Source organism: Hibiscus syriacus, unplaced genomic scaffold, assembly GCF_006381635.1.
Source record: "Hibiscus syriacus cultivar Baekdansim isolate YM2019G1 unplaced genomic scaffold, ASM638163v2 tig00113124_pilon, whole genome shotgun sequence".
Taxonomy (NCBI): domain Eukaryota; kingdom Viridiplantae; phylum Streptophyta; class Magnoliopsida; order Malvales; family Malvaceae; genus Hibiscus; species Hibiscus syriacus.
The window spans coordinates 969,561-997,553 of NW_024063444.1; the positions used below are offsets into that span (position 1 = coordinate 969,561).

The 27,993-nt window shown below is 34.7% G+C and overlaps 1 protein-coding gene and 1 pseudogene across 1 annotated transcript; one reads left to right on the forward strand and one right to left on the reverse strand.

Annotated features, from left to right (window-relative positions):
• LOC120185534 lies at window positions 1-27,795 on the forward strand (annotated as a pseudogene).
• LOC120185535 (WD repeat-containing protein 44-like) lies at window positions 22,667-24,788 on the reverse strand. The gene is made up of 7 exons (XM_039189719.1): window positions 24,267-24,788; window positions 24,095-24,185; window positions 23,853-24,010; window positions 23,708-23,759; window positions 23,516-23,595; window positions 23,347-23,440; window positions 22,667-23,210 (listed from the first exon to the last, which is right to left on the reverse strand). Exons 1-7 carry the CDS (start codon window positions 24,711-24,713, stop codon window positions 22,675-22,677), a joined length of 1,458 nt encoding a protein of 485 aa, XP_039045650.1. The 5' UTR covers window positions 24,714-24,788; the 3' UTR covers window positions 22,667-22,674.
• Window positions 27,796-27,993: the final 198 nt, after the last annotated feature.

A 27,993-nucleotide genomic window follows, 5' to 3' on the forward strand; every position in this document is an offset into this window, starting at 1 on the left:
CAGTTGCCGCGCATCATAGGTCCAGTTTTTTGTGGCATTTATTGTTCATTTCCTCCTTCATTTGCTTGCGTATTATATCAGTTTTTCATAGTTTTCGTGGATCAGATTTTGCATGCATGCCCTTTCTGTTCACCACTTGACGGCCTAGGAAATGAGAGAGATTATGGTAAACTTACCCAGACATCGCTTATCTGCATCAATGTGAGTCTCCTCCTTCCTGCTTGTTTCTTGCACTAGTAACATTTCAGGATTTTGTTTACCATTGATGGGATAAGTGTCTACAGTTCATTGTGGAGTAGGAGAAATTATTTTTTCAATTAGGGTGGAATGAACAGGGTAGAGGGAAAGAGAGCCGGATCACCTGAAGTCTTTCGGATTATTACTCTATTAAAATTGACGTTGAGATTATATGCAGTCTAAAAAAGATGTATTTTTCAAACATCTTTTTAAAAAAAATATCAAATGATCCGATTGTCATTCCATACGCTGTTTGTTCCGTCTTAGTTAAGAAAATAATTTTCTCAAAATTTCGTATAAACCATTCTTTTTTTCCACCATATTATCCAATGAATTTTGCCAAAATTCTTTTATGTTAGCTTATGCTGTGATTAGGCAAACTGGTCAAGAGCCTTCAGTTTGATAAATCTGCCCTTAAAACCGCAAATCCATAGTTTTTACTGCTACCCTCATTTTCCGAGGAATTCCAGGCAGGGTTCAACTTAAAATTTCAATCATATTTACCCTTTTGGATATAATAAAGTTTTACCGTCAGCTGTAATAATAATAAAAAGGATCGATCTTACTGGTCCAGAATTTTGAATCCAATGATTAGGCCTGTAAACGAATTAAACGCGTAAGAACATATGTATGTTCATGTTCGTTCATTTAACAAATAAACGAGCATAAACGAACAATTTTTTTTTGTTCATGTTCGTTTATTAAGGAATATAACTTGTTCATGTTCGTTCATTTAATAAATAAACGAACACGAACATAAATGAACATAAACGTTGGAGACCCTACCTTCCATTGTTCTTTCATGAAAAATAGTCGACAATGCAAATTAACCAAATCTACGTTATTCTAATAAATTCGCCGGCTAAAAGTTTTGTGATATCAATGTCAGACTTTAGTGAGATTTGTTAATAATGGTCATTTCCGTTGGCAGAGTAGAAAATTTAACAGCATGAAGATTTCGAACGGTACAAATTGGACTACAAGGAAATAACATAGATCTGAAATCCCTTCGATGCTACATATCGTAATTGATATTATTGCTAAACCACCATTCAAAATTTTAACGTACCTAAAGTCTACTCTACAACTAAAGGTCACACAAGAACTATGAAAACAAAAATTCATTGTCAAAGTGTATTTTCTACTTATTAATGGGTTCTTCCTGGAAAACTCATTACTTCTGCTATTACACTCTTTTTTAGAAATTACAAAGAAACCTTTGTTTTGTTTTCCGACAAATTCTATTATATTTTTCTCTTTACTGATGCTCATATACTTCCGATTGTTACCTTTATCTTTCCATCTATTTCTAGAAAGAAGTATGATGTTTTCTTGAGTTTTAGATGTGAAGATACCCGCAATAACTTTACATATTAACTATTAAGCCAAATAAAACAGAGAAAGAGATGAAAACAAACCTGTAAACTTCAGATTGCACTATAATATAACTTGTTTTGAAGCTTTCAGCGATCGTTTATACTCTTCAGTGAATATTAGGGTTTGGGGAAAAAAAAGGAAAATGAATATAGGTGTGAGGTGCCTCACGGATTAACATATTGGATTTAATCTCCAAATAAAATTGGGTTAATTATGGAGTTGGTCATCAGAATATCAGATTAATTAATATTTTTAAGATACTTACAAATTGATCACCAAAATTGATTTAAGAAGATTGGGTTAAACATAAATGAATGAACATAAACGAACATAACAGAACGAACATAACCGAACGTTCACGAACGTAAATGAACGAACGAGACCTATGTTCATGTTCGTTCATTTAATTTAACGAACACAAAATCTTGTTCATGTTCGTTCATTTAATAAATAAACGCACATAAACGAACTTCCCGCCGCATGGTTCATGAACGGTTCGCTGAACGTTCAGTTCATTTACAGGACTACCAATGATTGACAAACCACTTCCTTTTAACTATGCATTAACTTTTCATACGATTTACCAGTTCATTTACCCGACTGCTGTTTCCTTTCACGCTACTGTTACATTCATGAATACTGGTTTATTATTCTATTTTACGAATCTTTCTTTATATATCTCAAATTTGGTTGATGTTTAAAATCATTTTTAAATTTAATTATAAAAACATAGGAGTACTTTTTCATATTTTATTATCTTATATATCTACTTCATATTTAGAAATTTAATTAAATTTAATTTCATCAATTTATTAGACATTAATTTATTATTAAATTTTATTAAATTCCTCCACCAAATTATAATTATATTTAAATTTATTTTGTTTCATCGATAGCAGAATTATTTTAAAATTATAAGACTTGCACTATTTCCATGGGTTACACCTGAAAGATCGAAAATAAAACTTCACCTACAGAAGATATCAGTCTACCACACCTATTTGATGTGACATTGTACTTCTTTGATTTATGCTGCTGATTTTCTCCATTACATTACAAAAATATTTTATGGTGAGATCTTATTCTATTTTTAGCCTAAATTTTGTGCACTTCTTTCGTTTAAATTTTGAAAATATTGTAGCCAGATTTTTTTTTTTGAAAAATTGGGGAGCTTTAATATTATTTTGAGATTTATATCATTTATTATAATGCACTTGAAACTCATAACGAGAGGTAACGAGTTTCATAAAATATATTAAAATATTAGAATTAATCATGAAATTCGTCACCTCTCATGATGAATTCCACGTATAATATAATAAATTAAATGTCAAAATAATTATCACACACATGTATTTTTTTAAAAAATTTCATCTGCTTTGTTTATTTAGCTAAAGAAGCCCACTTTTTTCTTTATATTTTATAAAACTTTGGAAATATTATTCTCGAGTGAAAAAACTAAGATATCAATAATGTATTTAGTTAAAGGAATATTCATTATAGAGTGTAATAATATTTTAAAAAGTTATTTTTTATTGTTTAATTTTATAAATATTTCTCTTATGAAATAATGTTACATTATCAACTATGTCAACTGTTTGATAAAATTTATAAAAATGTTATTATCAAGATTTTAACAGGCAATATAAAAATCATGACATTTAAATTATGTTAGTCTTAAATTTATTTATTTTATTTTAATCTTCTTATTTTTTATTTTACAAACATATTTTTAATTTAATATTAAGATTTAAATTTGTTTAAAAATATATATCACAATAAAAGTTCGATAAAATTTACTTTTAAATGATATTAAATTCCACTCATAAAATAATGTAATCTTACATTCTTATCAAATAAAACAATATATATATATATATATATATATATATATATATATATATATCAAATAATATTACATTATAATAATTTTATTTTTGAAAATAATCAACATTCACTACGGGATGGATATACTTGGTACATGAGAGGGGCCTCCAGCCCCACTCGCAAAATAAATAAATTATTATTTTTTATACTATATAAGTTTAGGTTAGGGATGGTTCTCTCATGTATACCTAAGACTCAATCGAGGTTTATATAGGAATTTACATATTGTTTACTAAAAGTTACAGTGGTAGAATTTAAACTTAACCTTATAAACTCAAAATCTTAAATCTTATGCCAATACTCGTTGGCAATAAATTATTTCTTTCCCAAAACTTATTTTACATTTAAACTATATATATAATTTGAATATTTATGATATAATTATAAGTTACCCTTTACTTTTAAAAAGTTTTTTGTTCCTTCAAACTGATATTCTGACTTCATCTTTGTTGTCTGTCAGATAAAAATCAATTAAAACATTTGAGAGAAAATAAGCACGAATGTAATGATCTCTTGAATATATAAAAGTAATTCTTGCACAATATATGTCCGACACTGCCTTCTGGATAATTTGTTTTCTTGAATTACCATTGATTTGCAGTGAGGCCATATATAAAAGAAGGGTAAATAAGAACAAAGTGAAAGACGTTGATGAGAAGCCTTTCCATCTCCCATTAGTGCAAGACCGCTCCTCATGCTGCTGCAAATATCCATTGCTCAAGCTTCTCCTGCTTCTCATTCTTTGTATCACTTTCGTTAAGCTTTTCTACTCTCCATGGCCCAATCAATCCCACCCTTCATCGCCCACGAGTTCTCGGTACGTCTCTCGTACACATGCATACATTAACATACCATAGATAATGAAATGGATACCCCATGCATACATGCCGAACGAATTTCGTGAACAGTTGGATATGGGGAGAAGCAGATTTTCGAAATGTATCGGATGTAGATGTTAAACCATATTCGGTTAAGCAGTTAGTCGGTCGTAGGTTAGTTATAACCAACCTTGCATCAGCTCATTGGTAGCTTTAAATAGCTGCACATCTCTGTAAATGCATGAGGAATGCAGTTTTCAAGGTTTAGCATTCTTTTCTTGTTCATTCTTTCTAAGCTTCAACTATAGTTAACATGGTATCATTCGCCGTTAGATCCTGAAAAAGCTTTGTTGTGTGCTATTCTTTCTCCTTTCTTGCTTTCTGGTTCTTGTTTGTCTTCGAAGAACAGTCATGGTCCAAGGCATTATAATGATAGCCGAGGATGAGCAACTGACAGAAGCCAACTCGCATACCTTCGCTAATAAAAGAATCAATGTATGTTTAACTGACTCGAACTACCTTCTTTGGAAGCAACAAGTGATTCTCACAATCAGAGGGCTCGGACTTGAAAGCTTTCTTGATGAATCCGTGGTGGATCCATCAAAACTGACACTCAACGAGGCTGGAGAGCAGACTGTTAATCCAGCTTATATTCGGTATGTCAAGCAAGACAGCTCTTTGGCTTCTTTCCACTGTTAGCGCCAACATTCTACCTCAATTGGTTGGTGATGAATCCACTGCTGCAGTCTGGAATGCCATCACCAGACTGTATTCCAAATTGTCTATCGCAAAAATAATGGCCTTGCATTGTCGCCTTAGATCGATGAAGAAAGGCTCTCAGTCTATGAGAGACTACACCATGGCCATTACAGAAATATGCGATCTCTTGACCACGTATGGTAATCCCATCTCAGACATTGATCACATTGCCACCATTCTTAATGGACTTCTAGTCGAATATGAGCCAACGGTGGTTGCGATCACTGCAAGCAAAGATCCATTTGCCCTCGATAATGTGGTATCAGTTCTTATTGATGCTGAGTCTCGCCTTGATTACTCATCAAGGTTCCCAATAGGTGTTAATTTCACACGCTACAACACCAACCAGGTCTCTGATGCTCAACAGTACAAGAATCGTGGGACTTCTAAGCCTAACAGCACCATGAGTAACAATTATAAAAGAATACCAAAATAGCAGTGTCAGTTGTGTAGAAAGCTAGGCCATCTAGTTGACAGGTGCTGGCATAAGTTTGATGAAAATTTCAAAGGAGTAACTGCTCAACAAAGCTCCTCGCCTAATGACATGCAGGCAAATACGTATTCATTCTTTCCCCATACATCTGACTGCCATTACAATCCCTTTGTAAGTGCAGTGCAGGAGATAAAGATGCATCTGCCATTAAGCCAAATGACAATGTGCAGATCAATGCGTTAATGGTTAATGGTCCTTTGAATCATGCAAAATGGTTTCCTGATTCAGGAGCCACACACCATGTGACTGGCACCACCTCCACATTCTTGAGCAAGCAAGCATACACTGGTAGTGGTAAGGTTCATCTAGAATATGGTTCCACTATTCCAATTATTCATATTGGTAGAAATGCTTTAAAAATTGTCTCTAGGGATCTCTTGCTTGATCAAATACTACACGTTCCAAATATTAACAAGAATCTCTTATCAGTTTCAAAATTCACTCAAGACAATTCAGTTTTCTTTGAATTTCACAAAAATGTTTGTTATGTTAAGGATGAAAGCACAAGAGTCGTGTTGGTAGAAGGGAAGCTTGATGGAGGATTGTACAGTTTTTATTGTCACACTATGCAAGGAGCAACAACACTCAACAACACTGTTGTTAGAAATACCAATGAATACTGGTTGTAGCACAAGAGGCTAGGTCATCCAGCAGCTGAGGTGGTAATGACAACCCTCAATAAGAGACTAAGTGTAGACAAAAGTGAGGTTTGTGCAGCCTGTCATATGGGAAAAAGCAAAACTCATCCCTTTCCTATGTCACAAACTGTGTATAAACAACCTTTCGAGTTAGTTGAAGTTGATGTATGGGGCCCTGCTCCTATTGTTTCTAGTGGTTTCAAATACTTTGTGAGTTTTGTAGATTTGTACTCAAGAATCAGTTGAGTCTATTTGTTAAGGAATAAAAGTGAAGTTGTTGTTTCTTTTGAAATGTTTTCAGCCTTGGTTTCTAATCAATTTAAAACTACAATCCTTGCTTTACAAACAGACAATGGAGGAGAGTTTTGGTTTCTAGAAGTTGTCTCACATAAACTAGGTGTCAAGCTCAGGAAATCATGCCCACATACCTCACAACAAAAGGGGGGGTGGAAAGAAAACATAGGCACATAGTAGAAACTACTTTGACTCTACTAGCAGAAGCTTCAATGCCTCTAACCTTTTGGTCTCATGCAGTTCTCAGTGCAATATACCTCATCAACAGGATGCCCTCCAAGAACCTTGGTAATGTGTCTCCTTATCAGAAGCTATATAACAAGCCTCCTTATTACAGGTTTTTTAAAATTTTTGGATGTCAGTGTTTTCCTAATCTTAGGATGTTCAATACACACAAATTGGATTTTCGATCCAAGGCTTGTGTCTTCCTAAGTTACTCTCCTATGCATCATGGTTATCAATGCATGGATGATCATGGCAGAATTTATGTTTCCAGGAGCGTGGTGTTCAATGAAAGCATCTTTCCTTTTGCTCACAAGGCAGCAACTTGCAGTAGAAGTGGTAATGAACCAGTTCGATCAAGGGCCATTCCAGTTGTTTTCAGTCTACACGAGCAAGCCAGGACTACCCCAAGGTCAAGTGTTCATACTGGAGTTAGTATTTTGTAAAAAATTGAAGCAAGCAGTACAGGTCAACCTACAGCTACATGCGATGAACTGCATGTGCATACTGAAGAATAGTCAATAAATAATGAATCGGGCTCTCATGCTATTGAATATGTTGCCTATGCTTCTTCTCAGCATAAACAAGCTGCATCTTCTCAGCATGAGCAAGCTGCCTCTAGTGAGCAAGCTCAAAATCAAGAAAATGTTCCAGATGCTAGAATGACCAACACTCACGCTATGACAACTCGAAGCAAGCATGGAATTTTTAAGCCAAAAATCTACTCAGTTCAATGTAAGGAATGCCTGGTGATATTCGAGCTGCTCTCAAAGATGATGACTCGAGGATGACTGTTATGGCTGAATACAATGTACTTATTAGCAATGATACGTGGGACATTGTAGAGTTACCAGCTGGTAGGAAAGCCATTGGCTGCAAATGGCTCTTCAAGGTGAAGAAGAATGTTAATGGCTCAGTAGAAAGATTGAAGGCTAGATTGGTTGCCAAGGGGTATTCCCAAATACCAGGCTATGATTTTATGAACACATTCAGTCTTGTGGTTCGTTTTTTCACAATAAACATATTGCTTTCGTTGGTTGTTTCATGCCACTAGAAAATAAGGCAGTGGATGTGAACAATGTCTTTCTAAAAGGTGATCTAATTGAGGATGTATACATACAACAAGTTCATGGTTTTGAGGAACAATCTAGTGATGGAGTTGTTCTAGTGTTCAAGCTAAAAAAAAGGCACTGTATGGCCTGAGACAAGCTCCAAGAAACTGGTTTCTTAAGCTAAGAGAATTCTTGCTTAGCTTAAGGTTCAAGCCTTCAAGAGCAGATTCCTCACTGTTTATTCGTCAAGAAGATCGTGAAGTAGTATACATGGTGGTGTATGTAGATGATATCCTCATCACAAGGAGCTCTCAACTTGAAATTAATCAAATTATTCATGCACTGCATGAGAAATTTTCCTTGAAGGATCTTGGGCAGCTTAATTCCTTGGTATCGAAGTACATCGATTAGACAATGGCTTGTTCCTCAGCCAGAAGAAGTTTGTCACCGAGTTGCTGCAAAAGAATCAAATGTTGAATGTAAACTCAACCTCTATTCCCATGGCAACAACAACGAAACTTAGTAAGAACGATGGGGAAGTGTTAAGCAAACCTCAGCAGTATATTTAACATCCTCAATACCAGGTTAATGACCAAATTGTAAAGTTTCAGATATTGGTGATTAAAGTAGGATAAATGAATAGTTCAATGATTTATTGGAAATATGATGAAGGTTATTTAGTAATTATAGAATGAATTAAAGGGTAAAATGGTCAATTTACAAGTAAGATTTTTATTTTTCCCTTTATAAGATAAGGGAACCACGTGGAAGAGGAGATAATTCTCTGGAGTTTTCTTTCTTCTTCTTCCTTCTCCCGTATCTCCAAGCTCAAAGGTGAGTTTAATTTCAGCTGTTTAATTCTTGGATTTATAAGTTGATTTTGATTCTTTGAGTATTATATAAGCTTAAGGAAAGCTTATATAAGCTTTAAACATCAAGAATAGAGAATTAAAAAGGAAATTATATGAAGGGTGTAGAAATGGACTTTTGTTATAGAAAGGTTTTTGAAGTTCTAAAGCTGGATTTAACTTGTCAATTGTCTAATTAAGAAGTTAGAAGCAATAGAATGGAATTTGGAACATGTTAGAAATTGAGTATGATTCTTGAATTTCATAAGGAATATAGGATTTTGAGGTTAAAGATGATTTACATGGATATAAGTTGGTTTAAGTAATGGTAGTTGAGTTTAATGACATAATAGAGGCTTAAAATAGAAGAATTAAGGGAAGAGTTGATGATTTTCGTGCTAAAATGCAAATTCTGGGCAAGGTGTATCGATGCATATTCAATGTGTATTGATGCACTCTTTAAAGAAGAAACATCGAATGCAATTGGTGCATCGATGCATAAGGAGTGCATCGATGCATCCCTTTAAAATGAAAACATCGAAGGTAATTTGTGTATCAATGCATGGGTAGTGCATCGATGCACATGTTAAAGAATGCATCGATGCACTGTAGAATGCATCAATGCACTTCAAGGGGAAATTGAAATAGACATTTCTTTTAGTCTAAGAAATGATAGATTAGAGTATATCAATTGGATACTGATATGTATCAATATGTGATTATGTAGATATCGAACACGAACAAGTTCCGGAACGATCATCAAGTTAAGATTCGATCGAAAGAAAGGAAAATCATAAAAGTGGATTGGAACTTAGTGAGGCTCAGGTGAGTGCATATTAATTCGTTTATGGTGCTAAATGGAAACAAGACTTGTGACAAGTCTATTTCCTATGTTGAATGCATGAATATATGATTATACGTATATGCATGACATAAATTGTATGTATACATGATTATATTTGTTAACATGCTTTTGAATGTAATGATATGAGAAGTATGTGCTATGTGATATATATATATGAGCCATATGACAGGATATATGTGAACATGAGAAAACAAAGTATAAGATATAAGCTATGTAATCTTATGAGAATATGAAAAGAAGTTATGTGACTACATGTATATGTGAAAGAGGCTATGAGCTTATATGTCGTGATATAAAAGTGTACATGTGAATAAGTGACATGATAGATTTCTAATGCCCATGTTATGTGTAAAGAGAGCTAGAGGTATAGTTGGCATGCCAAGACTCGAGGGTTCTACGTGGTCCTTCGGGACATATATGTATTCTTTAGAACATTTACAGGGTCTTATGAGACACATATGTGATCCATTGAAATATGTATATGGTTCTTAAGGAGTGGTCCTTCGGGACAAATACAGTACATAGGTCCTTCGGGACAAAATTCATAGCCCCTAATGGGACCCCATACGAACTGTGGTGACAGCATAATGCACAACCTCAATAGACTCACATATCTACAGTTCTCACAGATGTACATGGGCTAATAAAGAGATAACCATAAACATATATATTACATGTAAAGTATATGTTTTTGTGATATGAATTGTATTATATGATTGATATGATGATGTGTATATTTGTACATTTGATTACATGAAATGCTATATTGTTTTGGGTGATAGCATAGTATGATATGTTCAAGCATGGTTAAGAAGTTAGAGTTTCTCTTATAAGTTTAATGCCTCACTAAGTCATAGACTTAGCGTGTGAGTGTTTCACACGTAGGTTCTGGAAAACAAAGTGAGAAGCTAAGAGGAGCAAGACAGGTCAACATTTTCCTTACAAAGTTTCAGATCAGAAAATAGATGATTTAAATGTGTTTGGTTAATCTGAACATAGTTGCCATATACTAATTGATTGAGTTGAATATGCTCTGATCGATTATGGTCAATTTATGTAAATAAACAGTTTTTATTTTAATGAAAGTTTTAAATTTTCTTTGAATTTTGTCAAGAGTCAAAGTTTGAAAAGTCAATGTGACACCCCAGACTTGTATTCGGGTTGGATACGGGTTGAGGTGTTACAGTATAGAAGTGTAGTTGGGGCACTGCAGTACATCTGTCATACAAGGCCAGATATTTCATTTGCAGTCAACAAAGCTGCACAGTTCCTGCAAGAGCCCACTGAGGCACATTGGCTTGCTGTCAAACGCATACTGAGGTACCTACGAGGAACACTAGAGACTGGTCTTTGGTTTTCAACTCAAGCACAAAAACTGGTGGTACTCAATGCCTTCTCAGACTCGGATTGGGGAGGAGATGATGATGACAGGAGGTCGATTTCTGGATATTGTGTCTACAATGGGAACCATCTGCTGGCATGGAGCTCGAAAAAGCAACGTGCAGTATCCAGGTCCACTGCAGAAGCTGAGTACAGGAGCCTTGCTTATGTCACCTTTGAAGTCGTGTGGATTAAGGTTGTGCTGAATGAGATGAACGTTATACTGCCTGAAGAGCCCAAGGTGTGGTGCGACAACACCAGTGCAATAGCTATGGCTGCAAAGCCCATACTGCATACAAAGAGCAAGCATATTGAGCTAGACTTACATTTTGTGCTTGAAAAGGTGGCAGCTCGTGAAGTTAAAATCAATTATGTGCCAACCAGTAGCCAAGTAGCAGATATTCTAACAAAGTCTCTTCCCTTGCTCAAATTTGATTTGTTCAGAAGTAAATTGTGTGTTTTTGAGTTGAAGGAAGTTTGTAAGAAGCAGGGTGAATGTTAAACCATATTCGGTTAAGCAGTTAGTCGGCTGTAGGTTAGTTATAACCAATCTTGCAGCAGCTCATTGGTAGCTTTAAATAGTTGCACATCTCTGTAAATGCATGAGGAATACAGTTTTCAAGGTTTAGCATTTTTTTCTTGTTCATTCTTTCTAAGCTTCAACTATAGTTAACAGTAGATACCAATTGGGGTGATGTATTGAAAGTTATTCAGAAAATGGATAAAAAGAAGAATGATTACTAGGGAATTAGGCTTTTGAACTTCAATGATAAGGAAATCACTCTTTGGAAGCATCTGATATCTGATGCCAACCACATGGTTCTTCGACTGGATCATGCCGACATGAATGTAACATGGGACTCGTTGTATCCCGAATGGATCGACGGGGAACAAGAAGAAGACATCCCGGTTTGACCCACGCTACCTAAGATCGAAGTCCCCGGAAAACGTCTCGATCTGATTGCTGTTAAGCTTCCTTGCAGGAACGAAGGGAATTGGTCTAGGGATGTTGCTATGTTGCATCTGCAGCTAGTCTCGCGTTCTTTTCGTGTCCAAGTGTTTCCCAATACCAAACATGTTCCCGTGCAAAGAACTTGTCGGACGAGAAAACAATGTCTGCCTATACAAACCAGACTTTAATGTGTTGAGGGAAAAGATTCGGCTTCCAATTGGTTCTTGTGAACTCGCACTTCCAATTGGGATCAAAGGTCAGTTCTTTTCTAGATTTTTTTCTCTTAATTTCAATGGGGAAAACCAAGTGATACATTGTTTTAAATGCAGCATCAGCATATTCAGGGAATCCATCTCGAGAAGCATATGCGACAATTCTGCATTCAGCTTATGTATATGTATGCGGGGCAATAGCAGCGGCTCAAAGTATCCGCATGTCCGGCTCAACTCGAGACCTCGTGATACTCGTCGATGAGATGATCAATGTGTTTTACCGGAGTGGACTCGAGGCAGCTGGATGGAAAGTCAGGACAATTCAAAGGATCAGAAATCCAAAAGCTGAAAAAGATGCCTACAACGAATATAACTACAGCAAGTTCCGGTTATGGCAGCTCACCGAGTACGATAAGATCATATTCATCGACGCCGATCTGCTAATTCTTCGCAACATTGATTTCTTATTCGGCATGCAGGAAATATCTGCGACGGGAAACAACGCCACACTTTTCAACTCCGGTGTGATGGTCATTGAGCCGTCGAACTGCACCTTCCAACTCTTGATGGATCACATCGAAGTGTTCGAGTTATACAACGGTGGGGATCAAGGATACTTAAACAAGGTCTTCATGTGGTGGCATCGGATTCCACGGCACATTAACTTCCTCAAACATTTCTGAAGCGGCGACAAGGAAGACGTGAAGCAAAAGAAAACCCGTCTCTTCGGCAGCGATCCGTCGGTCCTTTATGTACTTCATTACTTGGGCATAAAGCCATGGTCGTGCTACAAGGACTATGATTGCAATTGGAATGTGGACATAATGCTAGAGTTTGCTAGCGATGTGGCACATGAAAGGTGGTGGAAGGTACACGATGCAATGCCGGAGAAATTACAGCAGTTTTGCTTGTTGAGATCGAAGCAAAAGGCTCAGTTGGAGTTCGATAGACGGGAAGCCGAGAAGGCGAACTTCAGCGACGGACATTGGAGGATGAAGGTGAAGGACAGGCGAAGGAAGAAGTGCATTGACAATGTATGTGAATGGGAAAGCATGTTGAAACACTGGGGTGAAAATAACTGGACTGATGATGAATTTTATGTTCCAACACCACCGGCAATCAACACTGCTTCACTCTATTCCTTGTGAGTTTGATTTCCTGAGTATGTTCCTTTTTTTTGGGTCATATCTTTATGTAATTGACACTGTTTTAAAAGCGCGTTCACACTTTTGATTTTAATTTTACTAAACAACAACACATGCCACTTTTATTCGATTATTTTTTCTAATTTTGATCATCTAGCTTATAATTGTTATGTTTTCTCTGTGCTGGGTTAATAAAAAGGATTAATTTATAATTTGACCCTTAAGCTTTCTAAGATATCTCAACCAAACCCCTAAACACCAAGAATGAAGTGATGAATCCAGATTTCTACAAAGCAATTGAATCGAGTAAGACTAAGCAAAACTAACCTTTTATGAGATTGCTTTTTAAGCCTTTTATGCTAGAGGAAAATTGCAAAAATCCATCCAACTATCAATTGATTTAGTTAGAGGAGACGTTAGATCTTTAAAAAAGATTAATGATCTGAATCATGACATTGTGAATAACAAAATAAATTAAAAGATTTATTTTAATGGTTTTTTGCAGTTTGTTTTTTGTTATGTACGCCAATAGAAGAAGGAAATGGTTGTGTTTGTTTTATTGCTTAAGATGAAAACAAAACAAACAACAACAGAAAAGGGTGAGAAATAAGAGTCAAAAGCAACAAATTCTCAGATAAGTTTTCTCACAACTCTCGCTTTTTATAGTATTCTTAACGTATTCGGTTGCTATTTGCGCTGACGTGGATTGAGCACAAAATCATCATATTTAGCTGGTAGTTTCTTGATTCGAGACCCACTCTTAACTGCAACAATCGGCTCCACAGCTGTTGTTGTCTCCTCAATATCTTTCATAACATTGCCTTCCCCATTAGCTGAAACCTTGTCCGCAAGGTTCAGAGTCAGAAATGAATTGAGCAATTGATCTTTATCTTCCCAAGTGACGGCAGCTGCATCAAAACCTTCCCAGCGAACTAACCATTGCACCACGGAACGACCATTACGGGAAATAACACGAGTAGAGACAATAGATTCGGGCTGTAACACCATAGTAGCAGTAGAGTCAACCAAGTGTAATGGAGTAACTTGTTGTTCTGGCACACCCACACATTTGCGCAATAAGGAAACATGAAAAACAGGATGTATTTGCACGGATGCTGGTAATTTGAGATGATAAGTAACTTGGCCAACGCGACGACGGACTTTGTAAGGATCAAAATAACGACGACCCAACTTGTGGTGGCGTTGAAGGCGAAGAGAGTTCTGACGATAAGGTTGTAACTTAATATAAACCCAATCACCCTCATTGAAGACCACGTCCTGACGATGTTGATCGACAAAAGTTTTCATCCGAGCTTGAGCTTTGAGCAAATTGACTTTGAGGGTTTGTAGCATCTCATATCGTTGAACCAAGAAGGCATCAAGAAGAGAATGACCCGAGCAGTCCAAAATATAATGAGAAATCGTTGGGGGTGGCAGACCATAAAGAGCTTCAAATGGAATCATTTACGCTGACATTGGAATGATGTATTGTACCAATACTCGGCCTACGGCAGCATAGTAAGCCAAGTTTTCGGGTAATCGGACACATAAAGGCGTAGGTACATTTCCAAACAACGGTTTAAAGCTTCAGTTTGGTCATCGCTTTGCGGATGATAGGCTGTACTCATAGCCAATGTCGTACCCTGCAAACGGTGAAGTTCGCGCCGAAAATCAGTCATAAAACGACTATCACGATCAGACAATCTCGACTAAAATTCCATGAAGGCGAACCACTTTCGACACAAAAACACTAGCCACAGTCGCGCTAGTGAAGTGAGGTGCTAATGCAAGGAAATGGCCATATTTTGTCAAGCGATCAACGACTACCATGATAACTGATTTACCTTGGGAAAGAGGTAAACATGTAATGAAATCCATGGATATTCCTTCAAACACCAAAGACGGTAAAAGCAGCGATTGCAACAACCCGGACTGGGGTAAGGACGAAGATTTCATTTGTTGACAAATATGGCACTCAGCTACAAATCGTTGCACATCACGACGCATTTGGGGCCAAAAGAAATTAGAAACGAGGCGGTGAAACGTGCGATGAATGTCGGAATGACTGCCAATAGCAGACGAGTGAAATTCACATAATAATTGCTGTCGAATGGAAGAATCAGACGGAATCACCAAACGATCCCAAAAAAATAAAAGGCCATCCTTGAAACTATACTAAGGCAATGTAGAAGAATCATCGGCCAGTTGTTGTTGGAGTTTAAAAAGCTCAGAATGTTACTTGTTAGCAAGGCGGAGATCGTTCAAGAAGCCAAAATCTCGTCGAGAACAAGCCATGAACTGAGAGAAGGAAACTCAGGATAGCACATCTGCTGCAACATTGCCCTTTCCGGAACAATACACGTCAAAATCGTAACTAAGATGTTTTCCAAGCTATTTTTGCTACTCTGAAGTTTGAAAAACCTGAGTTTGTAGGCTCTTCAAAGCTTGTTGATTTGTGTAAAAAGTAAATTTGTGACGCAACAGATGACGCCATTTTGCCACCGCTTGAGTAATGGCGTACATTTCTCGTTGATAGGTAGATGCACATTGATAGGTACATTTCACATGTGACCACATGATATTAGAGCTGGATAAATGGGTTAAGGTTCGTGTCCGTATAACTTGTGGTCTGTACGGGTTTCGGGTCTAAAAAAATAAAGTTTATTTAAATTGCGGGTTTATTAGCCTGGACCGTTAAATTCTTGAGTTTAATGGGTATACTCGCAGGCTCCGCGGGTAGCCCGCTTAATTTAATTTTTTTTTCAATTTATTTTATGTTGATTTTATTTAGACTTATTAGTGTTATGGTGTTATTTATTTTAGACTTAATGGTGTTATGGTGTTATTTATTTTAGATTTATTGATATTTAATGGTGTTATTTATTTAATTGTTTATCTTGAGACTTAATAGTGTAATGGATTTTTGCTGTTATGGTGTTATTTAGCCACTTCAGTTTCAGATTAATAGTTTAATTGACTTTTGTTGTTATGGTGTTATTGTGGATTATTTTTTGCTACTAACTTCCGTTTCAGATTAATAGTGTAATTGACTTTTGGTGTTATTGGTGTTATGGTTGTTATTTAAAATTGTACGGGTCGCGGGCCTTAGAATTCAAGATCGGGATTGTGGGTCGCGGGTCACGGGCCTTAGCATTTAAAATTGTTGTTATTTAACGGGTCGCGGGTAAGTCCACGGATTAAATGTTACGGGCTACGGGTCTTAGAATTCAAGATCATTTATGATTGCGGGCTTTTTAAACCGTTTCGTTTAAGCCTGCACCGTTAAAACCCATGGGTTAAATGGGCGGGTAGCCCATATACCAGCTTTACATGATATGATAGAAAATTTATTAAATTAAATTTAAATTAGTATTAAATTAATATAATATATAAATTTTGAAAATTATATATAATTGTACTAATTTTATTAATTATCATGTTAATTTTTTATCATGTATTAATGGTGAGTAACTTAACTAATGTCATTTAAATAATTAAGTGGTGATTTATTTTTTAAAAAAATATTATATCATAACTTTATAGTGGGTTTCTATTCAAGGTAGGATGCAATTCATCACCCACAATCTCGTATTGGCCTTATCCAATGTATACTGAATTAAAGGGTATTATAATAACCGGTTTTGGTTATTAAAATTTTAAAAGTAATAAAGTAGTTATTAAATTTATTAAATTATTTTATAATAATTTGATCAATATAAAAATTATTTAATAATTTTTAAAAATTAAGTGACCATAATAATTATTTGATTATAGTTAAATAATCTTATAATGTTTTAAATTAAATATAAATATCATATTAATAAGAATCTTTATATATTTTTTGAATTATCTGAGGTGATTATAATATAATATTTATTTATAATATTTTTTAATTATTGACAATACATATATCGCAGACGTAGTTGTTCGAACTCGAAATCTTAAGAAAAAATAATACTCTTTTCAACCATTCTTATAACTATAATTTGTTAATGTAAATAGGGAAGACCGTCATATAGGAATTCCATTATGTACCGCTAAACACAAAGGAAGGGAGTGTTGTTTAATGGGCATTGCTTTAAGATCCACAAACACGAGAAGATTAGTGGAGTTGAAAGCATAAAAAAACATGACTTTTATGGAAATGGAACGCCCAATTTCACAATCTTAACTTCATGTGGTGGAGGGGAGTGCGCAATGGAAAATATTTTTATAATATCATAAATATACTTTTTTAGAATAATTTAATATAAATTTAATATAAATATATAAATTATTTTTTTTTGTTTTTAAATAAACTAAAAGTTTAATATTTTAATGTAATAATTATAAAAGTAAATATTAAATTTAGTGTAATAAAAAAATCACATTATAGTTGAGTGACTAAATTTTCAGTAATTAATTTAAAGTGTCTCATATTTAAATGTTATAATCATCAAAAAATATTTACATAACATTATATAAGTTAAATACAAAATATAGTTAAATTAACCAAAATGATTAACTCAATAGTTGAGTGCCATTTGATATCATAGGCCCATGTTTAAATTCGCGATGTGAGTAATAATATTTTTTTTCATTTTATCCTAGGTGGTGACAACGTCTATTTGGTTGAATAAAATGATTAAAAAGTATCTCCTACAGGGTAAGAGAAATTCTCAAACCTAAATGCTATGGAGTGGGTTCAGGGTACGAGGAGGAGCATGATGAAGGAATCCATAGCTAAAGAGGGCTTTCAGTTCTATGGGTCACATTCTTAGTCGTCAAGACGTCAAAGGGAGTGTTATGGTTGCTCCAGAGCATAAAAGTTTATAGCCTATAGGTGTCTGAATTACTTATTGAGGGATTCCTCAAGACTCCAGCAGTGTCACTTCAGCACACGCACCCAACAGTTGAACGAGATTGATGATGTGATTTTATATTAGTTCTATCTATAGCTACTAGACGCTCATGTGTCAGTCCATTATGCACGGTTAGGGTCGGAGAAAATTCTGATCTTACTGATGCAATCACAAGTATCTTTACATTATTTTCAGCTCTTGTTACTGTATTTGTAGACTCGGATCTATGCATTTATACTTATGTAGTGGAATCATTACTAATTTTATTAATTAGTACGTGAATCTTCGAGAATATATATATTGAAAACAAAACATGATTATGTTAAAATCAATAATTTATATTTAAACCCTATTATGACTTTACTCTAGTTTATTAAAGTAAGATAAACAATCAGTTGGTCTAGTACGATGGGACACTAGGTCTCTTAAGCAAGGTCAAGGGTTTGAATCCTGGCGTTTGCGAATGAAACAAATTGGGTTGGGAGGGTCGCCCTCGCCTCTACAGTACCCGATCTAATTAATCGGTCAATATATCGAATACCAGTGATTAATTCAAAAAAAAATGTTTGCATATCTTACATGGAATTAACCAAGACATCTTACGTTTAGGGAATAATTTTGGTATAATGTCAAAAAAAAATGTTTTTAATGTTTGAAGAAATTGTCACTTTTGTCCCTATTCTTTTTTTTTTTGGAGTATTTTAGTTTTAATCTTTCATCTTGGAGCAAAAAGATATATTTGTGGATGAAAATCATTAGTTAACAAACGATTAACGTTTTAAAATAGAGATATTTTCCCTAAAATGAAACGAGGGGTCAAAGTGTTCTAAATAATAATATAAGCAACAATAACAATTTAGTTAAATGTTAGGGTTCTCCTAAAAGAAAATGTTATGGGACAGTTACTTTAAAAAGATATAGATTAATGTGACTATTTTATCCTATGTTAATAATATATTTGTACATTATGACATTAATTTTATACCCTAAGCCGTTAGAAGAGTTGTGGGTGTCTAAAAATGGTTTCTTATCCTAAAACATTAACGAATATAGGAATCTTTTAAAATAACTAATAATCATTGATTTATGTCATATGTTGTGAAACATATAAGTTCATAATTTATATGTACAAAAATAATATTTTAAAATTACATGAAACTAAGACTGTAATGCTCTTAGTTTGGAAGGTCCAAAATTTGGAAGAGATATTTAGAATTTTAAGGTTTAAGAGTTGTTGTGCTCATGTAGTACATTTAGTTTATCATTTTTATTCCTATAATATTTTTGCATCAATTTAGTTATCAAAGTTGTTTAATTGCATCATAACATACTTAAACCCTAACTTAAAATCCTAAACCCTAAATCATAACTTAAAACCTTAAACAATAGTAAATATTTAAACATTGATACAATTGAAAATTTTCGTTAGCTAAATTGATGTAAAAATAATATACTGACGAAAATGAAAAATTGAGTCTACTAAAGGGACAAAAGGAACCCGTAAGCCGAATTTTAATGATTAAAAGTTATTAAAATGACAAAATATATTATTTGATAAATGTTTTTTTAAAAGATAATATTTGACTTCAAAGGGTTCTATTATTTTTATAAAAGTACGAGGGTCTCTTGAATCGTTAAGTCAATTGCTCTCTTTTAGGTTGAACAAAACTAGATTTAATTCAGAAAAAAAAAGTTAATTTTAAATTGTTTGAATCGAATTATTTGAGTCAACTCGAATTAGATATTTAAATTTAAAGTTTAAATTTAAAAGTGTGAAAAACTGAATATTAAAATTACCTCTTTTTTGTCTTTGACTTTAGCTCCAATAATTTATTAGTTCTAATCCTTAATTTATTTATTTCTTCAATTCTTTCTTCGTTTTAAGTTTATTTTTATCATAATGAATCACAGCTAACTACTATAGAATATATGTGTAACTTCAATTCTTGGCAATAAAATTTCAAGTTTTTAATTTAGTCTCTTAACTTTTCATTTTATTCAATTTGATCCTTGGATTACATCTCTTGGCAAATTCTTTCTTCCCTTGAATTACTTGACTCCTATATACTCTCATTAATACTTTGCCATCAAAATCTCTTTTTTAAAAAATAACATTGTAAATACATTACATAACTTTAGATGATATTTGATTTATTAAATAATATTATAAATTTTACTTACACATACAAACGAAGTTGTAAGTGAACAAATATACATATTATATATAATTATAGAGAATTATTTAAATTAATATTATAATACTATAAAAATATTATAATTAAATTTAAACAAACACTCATAAAGCTATATTCAATTTATCCAATTTTTATAGGCCCAACTAAAAAATTGAATACTGCAGGAAGTTCTTCTGCATTGCTTTGTGGGTCTATAATTTCTTCCCCGACTATTTCTTATGGGTTTTTTTTGGGGCTCAAATTTGTGAAATTTAGCTCAAGTTTTATTTGAATTTTCTAAATCAAGTTTTGGGTTTAAATATTTGGAGATTGTATTATTAGATTTAGGGGATTCGTCAGTTGTATTTATGGGTTCAAATTTACAAGTATGTTCAATGAAGTCGACCATGAGAACTCCTATACACTTTAAAATAGGTTTGATTAATATTGCACAATCAATATCTAAATAGGATTCTCCGATGCGAAAATAGATTGATAGATTACATTCTACCAAGGGTATACATTAACCCAAGTGGCATTGTCTCTACTGAAATAAACTCCATTCTCTCTCACCGATCACATGTAAGAATTATGATACTTCCTACATAATTTTTCGTCCCTTTTAGCATCAAAAGCGTCGAAACGTTGCCTCTTGCGACCCACCCACCCACCGTGCGTTGCAGAAGAAAAGGGTCGTGTGAAAAAAGTTGGTCTTGGTATCCCACGTGTAATCCTGTCCCTTCATCATCTGTCTTTCACCGATGTCCTTGTTCTTGGACTTGCAGCGCAGGAACAAATTCGGCTCGCTGGGTGGCGAATTAAGTAAAGACAAATCGTTTACGATGGGGATGTGGAAGTTTATGAACCAATCACTCTCCACAAACGGAAGATGGGTAACCAAAAATGCAAACAGCAATGGAAGGGCAATGCTTTTCTGATTATCTATGTTTCCTGTGTTATTTAATAAGTTTTATTATCACCATATAAGAATTGTTGCTATTTATAGATAGTTATTTTTAGGTTAAATTTTTACTTAATAAAGTTTGAGTTAATTAACAACGAAACTAAAATTTGAACAAAATTTAAATAATGAAATAATATTCGTTAATTAAGGACGCTTATTTGACTGCTCCTCAAGCCTCACTTTCCGCCGGCTAGCTAACGCCAAGACACCAACTACAATCTAATGTCCGCCCCCTGCATAGGCTTTCAAACAATCAAAATTAAGGGTAATTATTAGAATGATCGCTTTCATTCTAATTTTGTTCATTTTCTATTATCAATTTTAAGAAAGTTATATTTAAGCCATTTACATTGCCGATTTATTAAATTTTAATCATTTATTTTATCAATTGTTATATTTTAATCATTAAACTGTTAATTCATATTAGTTTGGTGACGTAGTACGTTAGTAAAAAGATAATATTTTAATTTTATCCTTAAGCTTTAGATGAAATATCTTTCATCTTAAATTTTATATGAAATATCAATTTGATTCTCGAATTCGACCAAAGTTTTTAATTGTCGGTCGGCACTCACCACCATCACTACCGGTCACCGTCGGTTGTCGCCAACTTTTGGACTCCAAAATTTCTAGTTTACTCTTTTAGGACCGTCGGGTGACTCAGGTATTCATTTCCGGTTTTTTCTTTCTTTGACTCTTTCTACTGAATATGATTATTGGGGCTCCATGAATTCATAACATTGTGTATAGAGTTTGATAAATGAAAATTTTCTTAACCGTAATCAGAGATGTTTGTTGATAGTTATCAAGGGCGTATGTACATGGCTCCCTAGGGAGCTATTACACACCCACTATTTTGAGAAGAATATTAAATTTAGTTTAGTTTATTAATGGAAATATAAAAAAATAAAGAAATTTGCATATCCAAAATGATTTTAAAATAAAGTATTAAAATTTTAAACCCCAATTTTAAATTTCTAGATCTACTACTGATAGTTATGTTTTGTATTTAATATATTAGGTGCATCAAAGGACAATATTAGGGAACTCTTCTCAAAAGCATATAGGATTGCTCATTCAAATGTTTTCATTGATGACTTATGTGGATGGATCTCAAATACACATAATATTAGAAAGCTTTTGGGAGTAAATTTGATATAAAACTATTGTTTTAGTATCTATTTTATATCTTAACAGTGATTTAGGGGTAAAATTAAACATTAACTTTTTTATTAATATTGTCACATCATTAATTTAATAAGATAATAATGGAGTGATCATTTTGTTATAAATCGATAACGTTGGTGACTCATATATTACTTTTGAAACTTCAATGAAGGAAAATAAAAAATTATTCAAACATTAGTGACCGTTTTGTAGTTTTACCCTATTTGGGAAAATTTCTTTTTGTATTTTCCACAGGAAAATCGTTTGACACCTTCACTGAAAAGTGAGTGGTAATGGGTTGAATACCGAGCGGGAAAAATTTACAAATAACTTGAATGAAGTCGAACTCCTATAGAGTAACAGGCAATCCATAGTTCTGGATCGTCCTGATTGTTCCATTCCGACTGCCTGCAACTATAACGAGCCCCCATGTTTCCGGTAGGGCCGTGTGATACTGGCCGTTTTGACGGAGTTGCTGGTGCTCATATGCATATAATTCATCATCCGCAAATGCTGTATCCCATAACGGAAGCTTTTCTTCGGGCCATGTTGCAGAGCCCTTGAAGGAGCTGTCAATGGAGAACCAGTTACCAAGAGAGAATCGTTGCGAATCTCTGATTGGAGAAGCACCCTCCATCTGATCCTTTCTAGGATAGCAGTCCGAGTGACTCCGATCCGAGCGCTGGCCTAACCAAGGTATTGCAACGGACACATCTTCACAGAAGAAGTGCTCGCGAGACGAAACGGATTTCATGTGTTTCGATGTTCGGGGGCACATGCTATTGTAGTTCCAGAAGTAAACATGACAGTCTTCTCCAAGCGATATTATATGTCTCCCGGTCGACGTGAAAGATGCCGACATCTGACTTCCTGACTTCGGTAGTCCTGCACCATTCAAGGAAGATATTAATCAAATGAACTACCATAGACTATTAAAAGTGCAGATAGAAGAACAGGGCAAACGCAAAATGCAGCAACGATATAAACCGAATTCCCGAGTTATCGAATAAAGAAAGGTTACCTTTAAATTTACGAACGATATCTACGCCGTCGAGTATTCGGAGTTTGGAATCTTTTGATGCTACCATAACTTTGTGGGGTTCATCCTGGGAGAACTGCAAGATGGAACCAAAATCATGAAATATTACTGCAAGCAAAAGATATTAGAATCTAGAACTCGAGTGCAAAACCTGAATACTTGTGATCTTGTTGCCCAAAGTTTTCTTTCTGCCAGGAATTTGAACCTCGGCCTCCAAATTAATGCCGTCGCCTATAGCACCAAGAACATAAAATCAGAAATAATCAGGTCGAATGAAAACAAAAGGCGAACAACTAAATTAAAACAGTAGAATCGAACTCGGGACATGGAAGAGATGTATAACCTGAAGCCTCATAGAAATGGCAAGTGCCTCTAATGGAACCGACGATAAATTCCTGCTAGAACGAAGGGGCATGGAACGATTACAGATGAAATCGAAAACAACTATTTTAGCAGAAGAATATTGACTCGAGTGTTCAGAACCAAACCTTTCCGTCTGGCCGGTAACATATAGCAGTTATAATGTCGCGTACATCGACCCAGTGAACGACTCGTTTCTCCGACACTCCCCAAATCCTAACTTTTCCATCTATGGAGCCACTGATGAAGTAATTGTCATCCATCGGATTGAACTGGATACAAGTTACTGTTTGCATACAAAGAACATGGTCAGACCATGACAAAACATATTCCAAAGTAACGAAATAGGATCGAGTCATTCCGTAGTTACCATAATCGTTATGATGAAAAACATTTAGATATTGATCGCAGCCGATTTTCCATAGTCGAACCGTCTTATCCATGGAAGAAGAAACAAGGAACTGCAACAAGAAAGAAAAACCGATTCAAGCATACGAAAAACATGTCTAAAACCGAGTTGCTAAGTTTCTGCATTGTCTCACATTTGAATTGGACCATGCAACATCTAAAACATCACTGGAATGGCCATGGAACTCATGAATTGGTGACTCCTTGATCCAAAAAATCTCATCAGGAATAACAACTTGAGAGTGAACCGACTTTTCTCTGCCGAAACCGAACTTTCCGTTGCCCATAGATCTACCTAAACCGCGCTCCGCCATCAAAGGTTTACTAAAGGCATCTATCGATGTTACACGCCATATTCGGACTTTCCCGTCTTCACCGCCGGTAGCCAAATATTGACCGTCGGGGCTAAACTTCATAGTCCAAATGTAGCCCCTGTGAGCCTGTATTTCTTGTCCCATATAAAGCTCTGAAAACTCCATGTAACCTTTCTTGTTGGACTGAACCATCATCCTGTTCGTTTTATGGACTTTGAAGCTCGGATTGATTACCTTAGATGAACGCCTGCCTTCTCCTTTCCGCATGCTCGAAAAGTGTTTCCACCATTTCTTCAATTTCTTCGTATTAACTTCAACATTTCCAGATTCATCAAGTTGATGTTGTGTTTCCATTACCTTCTGTTCTAGCTCTGATTCATCAACCAACAAATTGGCTTCGCAACTCATTTCCCTATCACAGACAGCAATGGTTTCATTGCCGTTGCCGGTAGGCGAAATCGAAGAACTTGATACAGCATCACTGCATTCTGTGATCCTCTCCAAGGAAAGCTGAACAAGATCCATTCCATGAAGAAATCTTCGGCGTCGTTCCTCAACACTCCGAGGTTCATCCATCCAAATTCCATACTCTAATTTCCCCCACTCTGATCCTACTTTGGCTAAAACCGGCTCCTCGACAGACAAGAAATCCGAAGAATCGAAGAACACATCAATCTCACCCTCTTCACAGCTCAGCATGACTTGTAACTAAGTCCGGCTTTACACATCAAAATCAAATCTTTCAATACATTCCTCTAAACAATCCCAAGAACACTTCCCTAGAACCCTTTAAATTGCCTTAGAATCAGCGGTTTTACTCAATTGATTATGTAAACCAATGGGATTGAAGCCAAACCGGAAATGATCAAATAGTTAAAAACAAAGATCAATGCTTGAACGGTTTCAAAACTCGTACATTGGGTTCAATGCACTCATCAAAATTCGATTTTTCAACCTTAAAGAACACTGAAAACTAAACCTGGAAAAACTTTTTCTTCAAGGCACTCGCTTTAACAAATGAGAAGAAGAAAATAAAAACCCAGAAATACAAAAGCAAAATGGCTTATAGGGAGGGTGTGTGGTTCGCCATTTGGGACCTCGAGATTTGGGATTTTTGGAAACGCACGAGCGACAAGAAGAAGCGGCGCAGCCCGGTAAACGATAGAACCTACACTTGTGCTTTCTGCAATTTCTCTTCTATTTGTGTTGGTAATGATAGTGATGATTATATCTACCGATATCTGTAAACACCAACAAGTTAGCCAAAACTAATGGCGCAACTAAATAGGTGAAAATCGATGAAAATCCCACAAAGACCAAATGACCGGCTTTTCAACATGAAAAAAATGTATATGGAAACTCTAGGAGAATTGGAAAATGCAATACTAAAGGTAATTAAATCATTCTTAGTACCCCATCACAGCAAAATTCTAATGGTGGGAAGGAAAACTGACAATTCAGCTTTTTAGTACTGAGAAGGAGAGGAAAAAGTATGTTTTTTATTAATAAAAAAGAAAGCTTTTTACCTTTAAAGCTGTAGTACAGTTGGTTATGTTATGTTGATTAATTAGGCTGAAAATTTTGAGATCTGCTCAGCAACAACACTAGTAATAGGCTCAACAACAGCAGCTCAACTCATTTAAGAGCAAAGTGTCCCAAAAAAAAATGGCAAAATAATAATAACTATATAATTACAGAGTCTAGGGGAGCCTACTACTGAGCTACCAGAGAAACCTCAACTGGTTTAAACAAATAGGCTGGTTTCATTTTCAGCTAAACAAAAAGAACACACTCATAAACCAGATTATGTTTTCTCTTGGGTTTGGTGTTTGAAGCAGATTATGTTTAGTAAATGTTTGATAAAAATGGCAAACATGATGAAAGAGTGTAGCTTTGTTTAATCTCTTGTTTATCTGTTTCTGGTTTTTTGAGTGGTAGTGCAAAATCCCGGGTTTTGGGGGTTGTTGCTGGAATAATAATGTAAACGAGATAATCATCCAATGAGAAGAAAAAAGTGGGAACTCAACTCGGGTTCTGGGTTTTGAATTTGATGAACTAGTCTTTGATAATTTATCTTTGTGGACTAAAACGTCAAGGGACCAACATTTTTCATAAACTCCGAATAGTAATTACGGCATTGTACGGTGTGAAATTGAATAAAATAAATGGGAAAAGAAGAGAGATGATACGGAGGAGGGGCGTGAATGAAGATGAGCACCCGGCCAAAAAGCTGGGGGTTTTTTTTTTTTTTTTGATTTTGCTGAGAAGCTTCCAAAAGCAAGTGTCATTGGTAATGGCAAATGGGGTTGGGTTGAAACCACACCCCATTTTCAATATTTCATATCAGACTCCTGTTTTTTTCCAACCCCATGATTTTGATTTGGACTTTTGGATTATGCTGAAGGTTGCCATTGCCACTTGACAATAAAATCTCATGTTGCCCTGATGAAAATGATATAGAAAATAACCCCAAGGACTAATGGAAGAAGAAAAATGAAGATTTTGTTTTCACACCGGTAGATGATATAAGACACTATCTGTTTAAATATTTATTAATTATTTGATAGTGAACATTCATACACCCCTACTTACGTAGTGCTTGAACTTGAGAATTAAAGTTAAAAGGATAACAATAATCTCTTAATTACTAAAATCATTTGGTTCGTGTGTAATAGTATTAAGCTTTTTAATTTTTCAATTAACTACTTAATTTTAAGAGTTTTTTTGTCCAAACCACATTCCAGCAGTGTCAAATAATCATCTTATCCGTTTTTTAATTCAATTAATTGCAGTAAAGCTTTAATTTTGTAGACACTACACTTAATGATTTGGCTAACAAATTTTCTCTCCAATAATAGGATGAACAGCAAACATGACCTAATTAGTGACAAAATGTAGGACAAGGGGGAGAAAGAAAATAGAGCTATTTTTCTTTTAATTTCAAATGATAGATTTGAACGCCCAAGTTTTGGTTGGTATATCTCTATTTCATTGTCACCTCGAGCTTTGTGCCTGGAGACTTGGAGAGAGAATGAGAATTCCCAAAAGCTAATCGCTAGATTCAGGACAGAGAAGGAATCCTTTTCATGCTACTGACATTTCGCTTGAATATTACTTATATTTTCTTAGCATATTCTTTTTAAATTATTTTTGTAATACAATTATGCCAAATTTATTATTATTAGGATCATATTTTATGAATTATGAACGCTTAAAAAAACAAGATATAGTTTAATTAACGTTACTTTAACAAGAGTATTTTTAATAAAACTAACGGTTTCTATCCCAAAAAAAACGATAATCCAATATTTTAATCATTTTTATTAAAATTATATATTTTCTGAAAACCTAAAAGTAGGATTCATTATTCTAAATTATTTTCATCTCAATGACAAAAACAAGATATATTGCTGTAAAATCATGTGGATTGCCAAATGCCAACGGAAATATAATGACAAAGACGAAGTTGCCAAATTTCTGACCAAATGCAATGGGCAACAAACAAAACTCTCAATTATTTTTGGTGTTGGGGTTTTCACCTCTCACG